Genomic DNA, 17,887 nt, shown 5'->3' on the forward strand with positions numbered 1-17,887 from the left:
CATTATTACCTCAGAGCAGGGGATACATTAGACAAATGACCAAAAATTTTTGATCCCGGTTTAAAAATATTTTTAAATTTATTTGGATAATGCTATGTAGTAATATATTATGACAAAAGTTTGTTTATTACATTAATAAAACCTTATGGATAGAGATTTCTTTGAAAAAAAGTTAGAGATCATTTAATCAAATTTGTCCCATGTATCCTCGGTCTCCCCTACCTACTCAAGTGGAGCATCTGCTTCCTATTTTTAGTCATATGACATGGAGTATTTGCTCCAAATTCCTCAGTATATCTACTACTATATTAAATGCTCATTTTTATTTATACAACCCATTGTGTCTTCATGTATGGCTGCAGGGAACAGCAAACTTCAGATCCCCTCTGAAGCATCAATTTGATTGTTGCATATTTTAAATAAAAACTCCTTTATTAGAAAAATACATCAATTTTAAGGCACTTACTATACATATATTAAGACTACTAATATTGCTTATGTTTACTATACTAATAACATTCAATTATTTAGTACTATTATCAGCCGATAGTTGTCTGCTAATTCCATTTCCTCTATTATAGTGTCCAGGTTATATAGTCTATTTTCCACAGATTAATTATTATTTCTCATAATGGTGACATACGAGTAAGCAGCATTAATAACCTACAATATATAGCAAAAAAAAATGGAAAACTGCACATGGGTAGAAAGTACAACTTGACGCATATATCGACGATAAGAAAATATCTTTTAGTGACAGAAATAGAATAGCGCATGTAGGGGAGACTGGGTCACAGTGGTCACTCTTAAATAACTTTTGTTCCTTTGGCTTGTATGTTATGCCACCTAGGATGTAGCGTGCAAACTACCATTCCAACAATCTCTCTTCCTTTGATGTCCGTCCTATTTACGATTTTTGTGTTAGTGTCAGTTTTTGTTTTGAAGAGTGCATGTGAAAAGTTAAGGTACGTTTTATTTTTTGCATCATTTCTTGTCATATTATTTTTTCGTGAAGAAATCTAGTTAATTCTAAGACGGGTACATTAAAGTATATCGGGTGGAGAAGCGAAAAATCTTAGGTTTGACTAGCAATATTTTTTGGTAGACAATGTATTTAAGGTTAGTTTGGGACACAGTGGCCAGGTTGAAAATGGGGCACAGTGGTCACTACTAATTTATGATAATTCGAGTGACCACTGTACCCCAGTTAATATTTTAATTTTTGTAGAATTCTCCGACATCTTAATATCAATAATAAAGTAATTTATTATCAATATAATTAAGCAAACAATATTCTATTTGCATTTGCTGTATTTTGCTTTCTTTCTAGCTAATATGGTATTAACACTTTACACGGTATTATTATGCACACACAATACTTCTATTTTAACAATCTCTATTTACTCTATATAAGTGGTTTTTTGGTAAACAAGCTAAGAAATAAATAATATATATTGTACCTAATTGTTTCAGGTTACAAAACGCATATAAAATGCCACTTAATAGAAAACGTAAGACAAGTATTGGCTTAGTTGACGAAAATGATGTGAAAGCAGCTGTTACTGCAGTTTTAAATGGAGGTCTATCTACAAAAGCGGCTTCACTGCGATTTGCCATACCTCGTACCACGTTGCGACGATATATTTTAAAATGCCGTGACCAAAATATTAACTGGGAAGAGTCGATATTTCCAAAAATGCGCCCTAATTACGAATGCCGAAAAATTTTTACACATGAAGAAGACGCAGTTTTATGTCAATATTTAATTCAGTGGGGAAAACTTCAACATGGCTTACAACCTAAAACCGCTAGAAAGCTAGCTTATGATCTTGCAGTTGCAAATAATAAACAAATTCCGCAAAGTTCGCATACAAATGAATCTGCCGGCACAGACTGGTTTAGTGCTTTTATGAAACGGAATCCCATTATTTCATTATGAACCCCTGAAGCGACATCTATGTCAAGATCTGTAGCATTCAATAAAGTCGTAGTTCATAAATGGTACGATACTTTGTTAAAACTGTATGAAAAGTATCCTACTTTAGATGCCAGTAAAATTTATAATGTCGACGAAACTGCATTGACGACTGTGCAAGGATCAACTCAAGTTATTGCAGAGAAGGGTCAGAGACAAGTTGGGCAAGTGACTTCTGCGGAACGGGGCATTCTAGTTACTATGTGTGGAGCAATTAATGCTATTGGAAATTGCGTTCCACCACTATTAGTGTTTCCAAGAGTAAATTTTCGAGATAATATGATAAAGAATGCTCCAATAGGAACAGTGGGAGGAGCCTCGCCCAATGGATGGATGACTTCGAAAATATTTGAATCTTGGTTACAGCATTTTATTAAATATGTCAAGCCCGCGAAAGAAGATATGATATTACTAATCATGGATAACCATGAAACACACTTATCCTATAAAGTGATCTCCTTAGCTAAAAAATCAGGAATAATTCTGTTCACGCTGCCACCGCACACAAGCCATAAATTGCAGCCTCTGGATAAATGTGTGTACGGACCACTAAAGACATATTATAATAATGCTTGTAAATCTTGGCTGGCTAATAATCCCGGAAAGAGTATCACTATATACGAAATAGCCGAACTTTTAGGCGTTGCTTATCCTTTTGCCTTTTCACACAAAAATTGCATATCTGGTTTTGCTAGTACAGGAATATTTCCCCTTAACAAGTTTCTATATGGAGATGCTGAGTATGTAGCAGCAGAAGTCACAGATAAGCCAGAAAAACCAAAGGACCAAACTTCACATATAGAACCTGAGAAGACAGTGAGACCAAACACCCCGTTAAATCAGGTGATCCCGACCACCAGCTCTTGTAATTCAATTCCTTTGAAAAATGATACATTAGTGAATCAAAATGAGTCTAGATTACCTTTAATATCTCCTGAAAATTTACGACCATATCCAAAAGTTAATGACATTGAAGAACGAAAAACCGGACGAAAAAAAAAGCAGCAGAGATATTGACAAGCACACCTGTAATGAACAGAATAGAACAGGAATATATGGAAAAATGTCGAAAGGAGAGTTTGAAACAAAAACAGAATAAGCAAGATAACACTGTAAAAGGTAAGAAAAATATAATGAAACTAATGCCATCCAGCAGCGAAAGTGAGGGTGAAATATCAGACAGAGAGCCATACTTCCGACGAAGAGATTTTTGAATCAGATGAAGACATTGTTGAACTGGATGAAAATTTGGACAATATTCGTGTTATGTGTTATGTGTTGGTTCCGTTTGCAACTAAAAAGACAATAAGGTTCTATGTGGGCCAAGTCGAAGGTATTGAACGCGACGAATATAAAGTTAATTTCTTAAGGAAGAAAGGCAATAAGTTTGTTTTTCCTCATGTGAAAGATGAGGCATCAGTCCCAGTTTTTGATATTGTTTCGATTTTACCAGCCCCTTTAGATTATGGTGGTACTTCCAGATTACGCACAACTTATAAGTTCGGTGTTGACTTTAGTGGATACAATATAATGTAATCTTTCCTAAATATAAGTTTAAACCTGTATTTCTTTGTTAGTGACCAGTGTGCCCCAATGTCATGCCCACTACCCCTGGTGCGGGGTACAGTGGCCAAAAATCAAGGCGGATTAAAATCTTTATTTTTTTTTTTAAGAATAAGTGTTTTTTTTTTAAATATATTTTGCGTTATTAGTATAGACTATGTTCTTTATTTCCCTTAAAAAAAAATCAAATACCTTAAATGGCTTGAAAAATACGCCTACAATAAGTAAAAGGTGGCCACTGTGAGCCGCTCTCCCCTATGTGAAAATATATTGCTTCCTGTACATGGGGCAAAAATAGTATTAACACAAATGGTTAGTCATTATTTGGGACAATAAGAACGTAAACATTTTCCAGGTATGCTCTTCTTTGTGTCACTCTCTGTCATTCCCAATAAAACTGTCCTTTTCTGACACATGATCTTACCTAATGCAGGCACAGAGAAAAAGCGATTTTCTTACCCTCGTATACATTCAGTTACTTTCTACACTGGTTCAGAAATAGCCTATTTTACTCACGTTTATTACTGTTTGAGTGGTGAGGATACCGAACGGTCCGATGGTCAAACTTAAAGGTTTATGAGACCGACACACGACCATATACATCATCTTTTGGATTTCTACGCTTTTTTCATACCAGGAATGTTCCCATAAGGCATACGAGATACCAACACTCTAAAAAACAAATAAAAGATTTCTAAAAATTACTAAAAGATAACAAAACAACCCCTGGAAAAACTAAAAAAATATGATATCCCTGAAAGTAAAAAATCCCTAAAATCCTGTATCAAAAATTAAATAAATAAAATATTGTTCCAAAAGCCTAGAAACCATGAAAATGACATACGACCATCATCTTTTGAATTTCGATGTTTTTTTTTGTACATACTACTGCCGGGTTGTTTCAATAAACATTGTGTTAGGGGTTCGATTTCCGATACTTTAACCACATATTGTACTTGCAATTTTATCGACAAAAACCATATACACTGGTGGCCAAAAGTAGATTGACAACTACTTATTTTTCAAATTTGTTTATATCACGGTTTAGGAAATGATAAATTAGGTGGTGGACAGTATCTGATTAAAAAACAACCGAGCCTATTTGTAATGTTTAATTATATTTAAACTATTTATTCGTAATACCCAATTTTATTAAAAAAAAATTAAAAAACTAAACAATTTTCAAGTGGCCAAAATTAAATTGACAAATTCAAAGCTTACTAAAATAAAAATAAGTATAGAAAATTTAAAGGGTTTTATTCATTAATGCGTTGCACAGCCTCTATTTCTTCTCACTTCCACCAACCTTTTGGGCATTGACCTAATTAAATTGTCAATATAGGACGCGTCAATGGATATCCAGCATGCCTTCAAAGCTTCAAAAAGTTCTTGTTTATTTTTGAAATTTTTACATCGGATGTGACGATCAATGAAATCCCAAATGTTCTCGATCGGATTTAGGTCCGGTGACTGTGACGGCCATTTGATAACATTAATTTTTTCTTGGGTCAACCATTGCTTGGATGCGTGTTTCGGATCGTTATCATGTTGAAAGTAGTGGTTGAGTGGCATATCTGCACCATAACATCCTGCAGTATGTTTTTATACATGAATGAAACGATCCATTGTGCCTTCTAACATCTAAAAATACCTTTGGTTCACAAGACGCCTAACATATTTTTTGCCATCCGAATTAATCAAATTGAACTTTGATTCATCACTAAAAATAACCTTTTTCCATTCGGAGACGATGTTCTCGAGCAATGTCAATCGAGACCGTACGTTTTTTAAACTTAGCAGTGATTTCTTTGCAGGGCGTCTTGTTTTTAAATCACTATATTGAAGTCTCCTAATGGTACGACAACTAACTGAACCCACACCAAAGTTTACTGATTAAAATACTTTACTAACAAAGTTTACTAAATAAAATACATAAAATATATTTTATTCAGTAAACTTTGCCCACACCTTCTTCTTCCAAATGCAACTTGATTTCTTTTGAAGTTGCGAATGGGTCAAGTTTTGCTTTTTTCAAAATTAATTTGTCAACACGACTAGTGGTCTTCTTCGGTCGGCCAGTTTTTTTTAGAGGAACAACACTTCCACGGAGATTAAAATTTTTTAGTATTTGATTTACTGTTGCCCTCAAAAGAGAAAATTTTCGAGCAATATCCGCCTGTTTAACCCCTTTCCGGTAATCGTCGATTATTCGCATCTAAATATCGATCGATAAAGTTATATCACGTGGCATTGTGAATATTTTTCAAAACTAATAGTAAGGAAAGTCAAATCAACAGAATCCAACGCATAAAACTCAGAGACTGAATAAATATGTTGTTTGTCAATCCAATTTTGGCCACCTAGCAGTCAAACAAAATTATTGGAATTTGATAAAAAAAATATTGAGAAAAAGTGCAAGAAATAAAAATCTATGGAATTTGTTTCTTCAAACTATGTTGTTTACATTCCTGAACACTAATAAGCTCAACCGGTTTTTCCTTTGCTTCATATAATATATATCTATAAAAATGGAATTTGTCAATCTACTTTTGGCCACCAGTGTAAATAGGGGTCGCACTCTTCACCCTTTAAATAGGCGCCATATCAAAATGTTATTTCTCGAATTTTTACCAGATCACTAAAACTCATTTTTCTATTTATGCATGGGGAGGGCATAAAGGTAATCTTATTTTAAATGTGATTAAATTTATCAGCTTTTAAAACCAATTTTACTAAGAAATTACTTAAAATAATAAACGAAAAATTTTGATGAAAATGTGGCAAAATTTGATGCATTTTTTCAGTTATTATCCTTTAACTTAAAAACCAGGCCCTTAACATGTATTTTTTTCTTCTAGTTTGTATGCAATAAACTATGCTAACAAATAAACATCAAATTATTACTGCTACTGACTAAAGCAGTAAAAATTGACAAAAAAAAATCCCTATCCCGATGCAGGTAAAGCATTTGATGAAGTAGTAAAGAGAGAGGGATATTTTTACGATAGGTAGATAAGGATACAGTCATTGATACTAATTATGTGCCATGGATTGGACGTAGTGGTACAATCGTCTGGCCACCTCGTTCCCCCCGATTTACCTCCTTTGGATTTCTTTTTTTGGGAACTATGAATCAAAAAGTTACCAGGAAGTTCCAGAAACCAGGAAAGAGCTCCTTCAAAGGACTATGGCTACAATTGAGATTAAGAACAAATGAGAAATAATGAGAGCTATTCAGCAGGTTGGATTGAGGGCAATAGTTGCCATCAGAACAATGGTGGCCGCTTTTAGCAAAATTTGTGAATTTGATTTTTTATTAAAAATCTTTTGCACATAATGCGTACTTATTCGTTGCACTAACCTTTCGCTATCATAAAAACAACCCTCTCCCTTACTACGTAATGAAATGTTATGTGCATAGGTGTAGGGATTTTATTTTTGTCAACTCTTACCTGCTTTTGCCCGGCTTTTTGCATTTAGGTAAACTATAAGTTGCGGTAATGATTTAATCTTTATTTGTTAGCATAGCTTATTGTGTACAAACTAAAAGAAAAAAGGATATGTTAAGGGCCTGGTTCTTAGTTAAAGCATAATAACTGAAAAATGCACCCAATTTTACCAAATTTTTCATCATAATCTAAGTTTTGAGTGATTTTTTAGTACAATTGGTTTTAAAAGCTGGTAAATTTAATCGCATTTAAAGTAAGATCAGTTTTATGCATATGGAGGGCATAAAAGTGATAGAAAAATAAGTTTCAGTGAACTCATAAAAATTCGAGAATTACATTCAGATGGGTGAAAAGTGCGGCCTGCATTTATATGGTTTTTAGTCAATAAAATTGGGCGTACAAAACGTGGGTAAAGCATAGGTAACCGAACCCCTAACACTCAATATACAGTGTGTTACACACTCTAAAACTATGTAAAATGCCTAAAATAAAATGAAAAAAATTCTCTCAATCTCTGAAAGCCAAAAAAAAATAGGGTCAATTGGTGTAATTATGGATGATTTTTAGCATTTCGGATTGCATAAACAGATTTATGAACTTCTGCTAAATATTTTAATATGTATTTTTCCGAATTACATCAAAATGCCTGGAAAAGCTAAGAATTTCTGAAAACCCAAAAATTCTTCAATAAACACAACATTATTTAAAAAGCTACTTCAAAAACCAGAAACCCATAAAATAATATTCGAACTTTCGATCTTTACAATTTAAAGAGAATATAATAAAAAGTAAAGAATTCCAGAAATTATGAAACAAAACTGAAGTTAATTAAAAAATTACTCCGAAAGCCAAAAATTTTTGAAAAATTATTCAAAATTCCAATTGCCTTAAATATATCGCAAGATTATTAAAGATGCCTGAAAAATAATAGAAAGTAAAAAATACTCAAAATCCTTGAACAAAAGTGACATTAAATAAAAAATTAATCCAAACAATGAAAAGTTATTAAAAATTCCAATTGTCTGGAAATTTCTAGACATGCCTAGAATTAAATGAACAATTTCTTTAAATGACATCAAAATTTATATGCAATGCCTTAAATACCCAAATAATATAAAGTCAGAACAGAAAGCTCTATAAAGGCTGGAGGAAAGCTTCTATGAAGTCCAGAACATCAAATAACTGAAAATCAATGAAAAGCCTATTCCAATCATCCGGAAAATCCTAGAAATCACGTGGAAAATAATTTCTAAGAATTTTCACAATTTTTTAAATTATATATAAATATATTATACCTATATAAATAATATTGTATTTAATCATTATTGTAAAATACCATGAATAGGTGTTAACGTTTTGACCTATATTAGGGCATCAGCTCTAAAACATTTGCCTCTAAAACAAACATTTTAATTAAGTATAGCTTGTATATAGTGTAGCTGTAATCATTTAATTGTAACGTCTTGTATATTAATTCTAATGTACCTTACCTCTATGGTGATCTCGTTAGCATGCCAAGCCAGCACAAGGAGCTGCGCTATCAATATAATTAAGTAATTCAACGTAAACGGTAGAGGCATTTCTGTTTCACCCTGAAATACGTTAAAAAGCCCCCAAAGGGGTTTAAAATTACAAAAAATATTAAAAATATTTTCTATGGCTTACCGATATAAGTTGTAGAACTACAAAGGAAATGTTAATCGAGCTCAATAGGAACTCTACAAGTAAGATTGGCCTTAATGACTTGTTTAGGTCTGCGGTGAAACTGGAAAAAAATCCACATTATTCATTATGAATTCAGCCTTATTTTTTCAAATGGAAAATTTTTTGGGATAAAAACTTGTTGCAAATTTGTTGCTGTTGACTTTTTTTTTAACAGGTAAATAACCTTTTTTTGGGCCATACTTTATATTTTCTGAATAAGATTTTGACTTTGATAAGACTTTGTGGCATGCATATTAAAATGAGTTTAAGGTTAATGATGAAAATGGCTAACGGCATTTTTTTTCAAAAAATAGCTCATAAGCAGGATCAAGAAATTTAAAATCCAACGTTTTGTTCTGCAGAAACCATTATCAGCTTAATCTTTTCCTAAAATACACCACTTTGACTAGCCTTAGGAAGACAGCATGTTTTGTTTTTTATTTTTGTGGAAGAATCATGTTTTCTTTTGAATCATCCTATATCGTCGTGGTGACTGCAATGTCGTATGTCGTTTAAAGTATGATTTTTACTTTACTTTACTTTAATTTATTACAAAGTTGCCTCGAAGGACCAAAATCCAGGTCAAAAATTACATTATTAAGAATCCTACTCGAAGGATTAAAAATTACAAACAAAATTTCAATTAATTTAAAATTCGCCTTGAAGGACTAAAAATTAAATCTAATAAAGATTTGCCTCGAACCACCACAAATTTAGGGCAAAAATAAATTTAATAAAAATTTGGATCAAAGCACTTATTAACCACGACAAACATTTTTTTTTTTAAATCTGACTCGCGATAAAAAAATCAGGAAAAAAATTAAATTTATTAAAAACCCGCTTCAAAGAACCATATTTTTTATTTTTTAAATTCGACTCAAAAGACCAAAAATTTAGGACAAAAATGAAAATTAATAGAAATCAGGATCAATCGGCCGAAAATCCACGATAAAAATTAAATTTATTAACAATCTGAGAGAATTTCAATTTACACAAATTAACAATTGAGAATTTTTTTTCTGGAAGAATATTTCAGTGAGCAACTGAATCGTTTGGAAAACAACACAATCTAAATTCCCAGCCCGAACTTTAGAAGTTCGAGAGTGGTCTAAAGACCGGTTTCCATGCAAACTAAATGCAATGAAATGGCCCAAATTTCACTCCTCTGTAGTTTTTTAGATATGTATTAAGTGTATACAGGGTGTTCCGTTGATCATGTTACAAACTTCTAGGGCAGATAGAAAACGTCAAAAGAAAAACAAAAGTTCATATAAACATGGGTCCGGAAAAGCTTCCTCAGGGAGCTAGAGCTCTTTGAAAATAACCTTTAAAAACTATTTTTTTCTTAATAGCTCCGGAACTACTTTAGCTACTGCAACCAATTTTGGGAGGTAAATTATTGTTAGTACGTTTATTCTTTTGAACCTACTAAATAAAAAAAAAAATTACCAGGGGCATCAGAATCAGGAGGGTATTCGGTAAATTTAGGCCCATTTCTTTGAGACTTTAATTTCTGCCCGTTTGGGCATTAGATTATGATGTTCCTATGCTTTTTACATAAAAAAGGTGCTCTTAGTAAAAGTCGGTAAATGGTAAATATCCCCGTTTTTGTGAAAATTGACGAAAAGCAAGTTATGAGATACAAACATGAATTACCTATTATTATTAATAAACAATTTTAAAAAAATCTGGCGTAAATAAAAAATGAATGTTTAAAAAAAGTTAAGGTAGCCACTTTATTAAATTGGTACTCAAATTAATTAACTGTCACTTTAATTACCTTGAGGCATAAAATGTTTAAATGATTTTAAGTGTAATAAAAAACCAACAAATTAACAATTTTAGAAACGTAAACAAATTTTATTAAAGATTGCTATTACAAAAATAAACTTAAAATATAAATTGCTCAAAATGCCGGCCGCCACGATCGATACATTTATTGTATCTACGCACCATATTAAGGTTGACGTGGTTAAAAATATCAGGCGTGGTTTGGATTACTTCAGCAGCTGCGGAAATTCTGGCCACCAGGTCTTCTTCTGACTCGACTGGAGTTTCATATAGGAGACTTTTCATATGCCCCCAAAGAAAAAAATCTAAGGGTGTCAAATCTGGTAAGCGCGCTGGCCAGGTGACAGGGCCTCCGCGGCCAATCCAGCGCCTTCCAAAATTTTCATTTATAAACTCGCGGACAATAAGTGAAAAATGAGCTGGCGCTCCATTGTGTTGTAGCCATAAGTTCTGTCGTATATTTAGGGGCAGATCATCTAATAGTTCTGGCAGTACATTTCTTAAAAAATGTAAATAAATATTTCCCGTTAAACGAGGAGGCAACATAAATTGGTCCAATTCCAAAGCGTTCTCCAACAATGCCGGCCCACATATTGACCGAAAAATTATGTTGATAGCTGCTAAAATGAATACCATAAGGGTTTTCCTCACTCCACACATGATTATTCTTAGAATTAAAAATGCCTTCTTTTATAAATAAAGCCTCGTCAGTAAAAAGGACATATTTTGGAAATTGAGGTTCTTCTGTACACCGGTCAAGAAACCACTAGCAAAAATTCACGCAGAGGATAAAATCATTGGGTCCTAATGATTGCACCACTTAACAACGTTCCATACCCTAACATGATTTACATGCATCGCATCAGCAGTACTTACTGATGGGTTATCTTCAAATCGCTGAAGCACTTCTTCCTCAAAATCCGGGATTCGGATGTTCCTTTGCGCGCCATTATCTTGGCGTTTTATTTTAACGGAGCCAGTCTCCCTGAGCCGTTGATTGACCCTTTTAAAAAGTGTGTGAGCTGGGATTCGCCTTTCGGGAAACCGCTCTTCATATAGTCGAGAAGCAGCTCTACCATTACATCGAACTTACCTTACCATAAACCCCATAAATTAAAAGCATATCGGCGTATTCAGCAAAAGTGTAATCTTCCATTACTTAACCGTAATAAAAAGGGAATTAATATCATGTAAAAAATACTGACAGTGGCAATGAATTAGCATTATTATTATTATTAAAATAATTAATTCAGGTGCTGTATCTTAGTTTGGTTTTAGTCAATTTCCACAAAAACGGTGATATTTACCGACTTTTACTAACAGCACCTTTTTTATGTAAAAAGTATAAGAACATCATAATCTAATGCCCAAACGGGCAGAAATTAAAGTGTTAAAGAAATGGGGCCTAAATTTACCAAATACCCTCCTGATTCTGAAGCCCCTGGTAAATATTTTTTTTATTTAGTAGGTTCAAAAGAATAAACGTACTAACAATAATTTACCTCCCAAAATTGGTTGCGGTAGCTAAAGTAGTTCCGGAGCTATTAAAAAAAACTAGTTTTTAAAGGTTATTTTCAAAGAGCTCTAGCTCCCTGAGGAAGCTTTTCCGGACCCATGTTTATATGAACTTTTGTTTTTCTTTCGACCTTTACTATCTGCCCTAGAAGTTTGTAACATGATCAACGGAACACCCTGTATATCTCCACCTACTACAAATAGATAAGTTCCAGGAAAATGTTACCATTAGCTTAATAGTAAGATGCAGAAATGTTTCAAAATTGCTCCTCTGTTTTCGTTTAACAAATAATAATAACACGCATCTACCTAATAATAAACTGATGACGTCGAATCAACTTAATCATCATAACCCTGTCATCTACGATGTTATAAACCATCTTGAATCGATCGAACTCCCTAAACTGGTGCTGCAGCAGTTTCAGTTCCATTTTAACGTAAGTGACTGCCGTGATGTATGTAACTTGGGTCAGGCAGTAGTACAGCGCTGCGATTACTACAGAAATCGCTTGGCAAAGCAAGGCTGTACTATAATGAACCTCCTGATCGAATGGAAAATACGCCATAAATATCATTGGTTTTTCCGAGTTGGTGTGGTCGCCCAGTAAACCATTCTGAAAATAAATGAAAAGAATTTCTACATCAAATTTAGTGTCCAGCAAGGAACAAATAATAATAATAATAAGACAGTTATTGAAGTACTGAAAGATAATGGCACAGATGTAAATAGCTCCGCAGAGCTCCGCAGAGCTATTTACATCTGTGATAATGGCTTTCGAAAAAGAAATAGTACAACGTCCGTATTATTAAATGTAATAGACGATATTTATAGGTCTCGCGATGTAAACAAAGCTACAGTCAGGGCCGCTATAGGGCGAATTGAGTGGCCGCGCAAGGCGGGGCGCCGAACTCTTTCCATCTTAAATGTTATTAAAAAAAAACATGGACACAGCTATCAAAAACTTTAAAATTTTTACACCCGATTATCAAAAAACAAGATATGTTTTATGCAAGTTTTTTTACTACAAGACCGCCTGAAATAAAACGTTTTTGCTTTTTTGTTTTGGTGTGGTTAAACTATACCATGCTTACTGTATTGCTATATATGCTTACCAAACATTGAAGAAACACCAAAGACAATGAAGTTGTGTAGGAATAAATGCATATTAGCCGCGAGGCTACATAAATGTAATGTACGAATTCCGTATAAATCTTGGTCAAACCTAAATCATTTATGGCTAACACTTTTTGTTCCTCATCCAGTATGATCTCGATTAAATCCAGAAATCCTCCGTACTGGTAAATTATGCATTTAATACTCGATAAGACGCACGTTATCACGATCGAGTCGGCCAACTTTTCGGTATCACCCTCTATTAAAATGCTGAAAAATTTTAATACCATCGAGCCGCATACCAAATAAAATGTTATCTGCAACGCTTGAGAATAAATTTTATAAATTGCTCGTGCGATTCTGGTTTGGAAGTACGGCCTCTGCCATATTCCTCCTAAAATCATTAAATATTGGGAGTATTTCAATAAATGACGCATTTAATTTTGTTCTATCGTAATGGTTTCCTCTCTGGAATAATTCAGTGCGGGCAGCAGAAACACAAATAAAAGAAGTTTTCCAGTAAGTTCTTTAGCACTTAAAAATACATTTTATTATCGGTTTATAGGGTAATTTTCACTCTGAAGGACTATTTTTCTCTATAATTTTAAAGCGTCTTTTCTCGTATTGCAGCTATAAAATTCAGTTATTTATGCAAAGTATATAGACATCTATGTAATTATCACCAATAAGAAATTATAATTTTTTTCAGCTGCAGAAAAGTTCAATTGAAATAATATTAATAATAACCTAAAACCCTTTTTTTTCTGGAAAAAAATCTGCTTTTCACAATATTTTATGCATAACTTAAATACGTGATACGATTTTTAATAAATACTTATGTTTCAGAACTATTGAAACTCGGTTGATATGATTCCGAATTTGCCAGAAAGTTCAAATGACTTATTTGTTCTTTTTTCAAGCAGTTGAATTCATTCTCCTGTTTTCAACGGCCTGAAAGAGATAAATTGAAATTGTTCATTTCACACCGCCGAAAATATTTTTTGAGTTTTGAAGCCATTGATATTGATTTCGATTTTTCTCAGGTAATTCAAGTGCCTAATTTCGTTTTTCTTCGGCAGTTGAATTATTTTTCCTGTTTTCAAGGACCTGGAGGAAAGAAATATATTTTTTAACTGATATAGTAGCGGTATTTTTCTTCGTTTAGATGTGAATTAAAACACGCGATGCACAAAAATAGTGTATCGCACTATTTTTGTGTATCACATTGGGAGGGGGTCACGCTGACAACAGTGGATCCCTCCACGCTTCGCTTACGCCGGGCCATCTTAAGGATCCCGGGTATTAGACATAAGTCTGACAAGGACACCCTGAGGCTTCAAAATCCTGGCCTCCCGTGCTCCCAGTGGAGAGTATGGGAGCGCAAGGATGAGGCTAAGAACCTCAGGCTGGTGGTGGGGGTGGATGAGGGATCGGCTAAAACGATAAGGGACAGATAGGACTCGCTATTTTATAGCACCACCAGGGCCTCTGTCTCCCTTATCAAGAGCAAGAAAGCGGCTGATGACACCAGGGTGGTTACTTCCACAGTGTAGCCTGGGCCCTCGGCCGCCGACTTAGAAAAGGCCACTACTGCTGACACTGCAGCTTCCGAGGGTCCAGAGCAATCCGTAGACGATGATCCTTCCAGCTCCAAGGACTAAGCGTGGTGGCAGTCACCCATCCCCACACCATACAGCATGCCTTTAACATTTCTGCAGGCAAATCTACTGCATGGAAGAGCGTCCACCGCTGTTCTGTGCAAAAGGCTCACTGAGCTCCATATCGACGTCGCCTTATTACAGGAGCCCTGGACTTTCCAGGGCGCGGTTAAAGGCCTGGGTTTAACTGGCGGCACACTACATAAACATGTACCTTGTGAGAATCCCCGCGCAATCATCCTTACTAGGAATGTGCGGTGCTTTCTCCTCTCAGGTCTCTGTACAAGGGACCTAGTAGCCGTCAAACTGTCAATGGACAAACTGTCAATGGTCAATGTCAAACTGTCAAAGGATCTGGTAGTCTGCTTTGCCTACTTTCCCATCGAAATTGAATCATCCCCCCCCGGCCGTCACTGCGGTCACAACTGTGAAGACTTGGGTCTCTCGCTTCTCATGGGCTGCGATTCGAATTCACATCACGGCCTTTGGGGATGCGGAGATGAGAACCCAAGGGGCCGCTCCCTGGTTGACTTCCTGTGCTCAAATGGCCTAGAACTACTCAACCGAGGCAGTGTTCCAACTTTCTACTGCAATAGGGGTCAATCAATTATTGACCTTACTATCTGTTCACCTAGTAACTTGTGAACCTTTTCAGCTCATGTAGAGTGTCCCTTGAGGTCACAATGTCGGATCACAGGCACATTCTTTTTGAATTAAAGAAGCAGGCTCGGTGCGATAGCCCAGCTTACAGAAACCCAAGGTGCACTGACTGGGACCACTTTCGAGAGGAACTAGTCGGTGGTCTTGCGGACATGCCGGCAAGGTACACACTTCCGGCCGACCCAGAGATCGGGACTGTCAACCTGACTCGTGCGATAGTCGCGGCATTCGAGGGCAGCTATCCCCTCAGACGGAGACCCGCCAATGCCAAGAATGCCTGGTGGAACAGGAATACGGAAAAGCACCGTGACACTACGCGTCGGCTCCTTCGCAGGGCTGAGCGCACTAAGCTTGCCACTGACTGGGATGCGTTCTACGCAGCTGGCAACACAAAAAGACACTCAGGGACTCCAAAAGACAGTGCTGGAGGCGGTTCTGCGATGACGTTGAAAACACACCCTCCGCAGCACGACTGTGCAAAGTACTGTCCAAGGAACCTGGAACTAAATTGAGGTCGCTGTCACTTCCAGATGGCGGCTTTACTACCAATGAGCGGGAGTCACTGGAGGTCATGCTGGGCACTCAATTCCCAGACTCCAACTCATCTCGCGATCCTCCTAGCTGTTCTCGGGCTCCGATTCGCTTAAAGTTCGAGACTGCTAGAAGAATAATTACCTACGAGAGGGTGAAATGGGCAATCAAGACATTCCCCTCCTTCAAATCTCCGGGCATGGATGGATTATATCCGTGCCTTTTGCAAAACGGGTTAGAAGTACTAACCCTACACATAGTCAGACTATTCAGGTCGTCCCTTGCTTAGGGCTACGTCGTTTTTAAGTGAAAGTCGTTTTTATTCTGAAACCCGGAAAAAGCGATTTTACAGATCCCAAATCGTACCGACCTATCAGCCTTACCAGCTTTATGCTGAAGGCGATGGAGAGGCTGATTGATCGGTACCTTAAGGAAAGCATCCTTTTCAACAAACCACTGCATGTGCACCAATACGCCTATCAGGCGGGCAAATCCACGGACCTGGCCCTTCTCCACCTCGTTAGGAAGGTGGAGGGTGCTCTGGGTAGTGGCAAGGCCTGTCTGGGTGCGTTTCTAGACATTGAAGGGCCGTTCGACAACGGCCGGGTGAAATGAGTGATCCGGATCAGGAGGTTGCGGTGTCCAGAGCAGTGGTCAGGTACTTGTCCTTCAACTTCGTCAGGTGATCTACCAAGGGTTGAGCTTGGAGATCTCGCAGGATAGTGGTGTTGCGCACGTACCATGGTGCGTCTGACATAATCCGGAAAGCCCTGTTTTCCACTGCTTGGAGCCTATGCATGTGGCGGGGCTGGATGTCTGCCCAGGTGGAAGAGGCGTAGCTGATAATTGGATGGATTTACGTTTGGTAGATCCGGATCTTGGTCTTTCGTGACAATTTGTTCCTGGTGTGGAGGAGGGAGTAGAGGCTATCGTCGCTGGCCTTTGGCCTTGCCAGCTTGGCGTGTTTTTCCCAGGTTAGCTTCCGGTCGAAGATTATGCCCAGATAACGGGCCTGGGCGGACCAGCCGAGATTAGTGGTTCCCTATTTCAGATGGTCAGCAGGTGCTTTTTTTTCTTTTGGAAAAGAACAACAGCGGGATCTTCCTGGGGTTGACCTCCAGTCTCCAGCGATCCATCCAGGAGTGGAGTGAGTTTCGGTGTCTCTGGATCTTAATTTTAATATGCTCTTTGTTGGGAGAGGTGGTGAGTATTGCGGTGTCATCAGCGTATTGGAGTAGTATTGTGTAGGGATGGGGGTAGATCGCGCATAAAAACGTTAAACAGGAGGGGAGACAGGGGGAACCTTGGGGAACACCTGCTCTTATTGGGTGGGGAGTGAAAACAAAGCCGTCAGCACAAACACGAAAAGATCGGTGGGTCAAAAAGGAGTGGACAACTTTTACAAGGCAGTCGGAAAAAAGGGCATCGACTAGTTTATGCAATAAACCGTCATGCCACATTTTGCCTTGCTTATGTCCAGGAAAACAGCCCCGGTGTGCAATCCACGATTTGCTCCTGAGAGAATGTGGAAAGTTGCTGATTTTCCCTTCTTGGGGAGAAGGATGACATCAGCGGATTTTCATTGGGTCGGGAAATAAGAGAATTGAAATATACCGTTGATGATTCTGATAAGATCATTAACCTGAGTGTCAATTTCAAAGTGTCTGTTTTTATTTTTTGTAACTTTAATTATTCCACTAATTTCGACTTGGATACCTGGGGTATCGGGGCTGTGGTAGGAGCCTAAAGGGCTGTTTGGACAGCATTTGAGATGCTGAGAGCCATTGCAGGGTTTTTTGGGGGGTTGGAGAAAAATTGTCCTTCAAGTGAATTTGCGACCTCAACCTTTTTTTGTGGGTCGGAAATCTTGGTGTTATTGTGGTTAATGAACGGGAGGGGTTTTCTCCCCCCTTTAACCACATTCTTA

The 17,887-nt window shown here is 36.7% G+C and overlaps 1 protein-coding gene across 1 annotated transcript; it reads right to left on the minus strand.

Moving 5' to 3' along the window:
* Nucleotides 1–543: 543 nt before the first annotated feature.
* LOC126739817 (odorant receptor 30a-like) lies at nucleotides 544–16,703 on the minus strand. Its single transcript, XM_050445636.1, has 6 exons — nucleotides 16,623–16,703; nucleotides 12,307–12,611; nucleotides 8,653–8,752; nucleotides 8,478–8,579; nucleotides 4,055–4,210; nucleotides 544–663 (listed from the first exon to the last, which is right to left on the minus strand). Exons 1-6 carry the CDS (start codon nucleotides 16,701–16,703, stop codon nucleotides 613–615), a joined length of 795 nt encoding a protein of 264 aa, XP_050301593.1. The 3' UTR covers nucleotides 544–612.
* Nucleotides 16,704–17,887: the final 1,184 nt, after the last annotated feature.

Source organism: Anthonomus grandis, chromosome 8 (genome assembly GCF_022605725.1).
Source record: "Anthonomus grandis grandis chromosome 8, icAntGran1.3, whole genome shotgun sequence".
Classification (NCBI taxonomy): domain Eukaryota; kingdom Metazoa; phylum Arthropoda; class Insecta; order Coleoptera; family Curculionidae; genus Anthonomus; species Anthonomus grandis.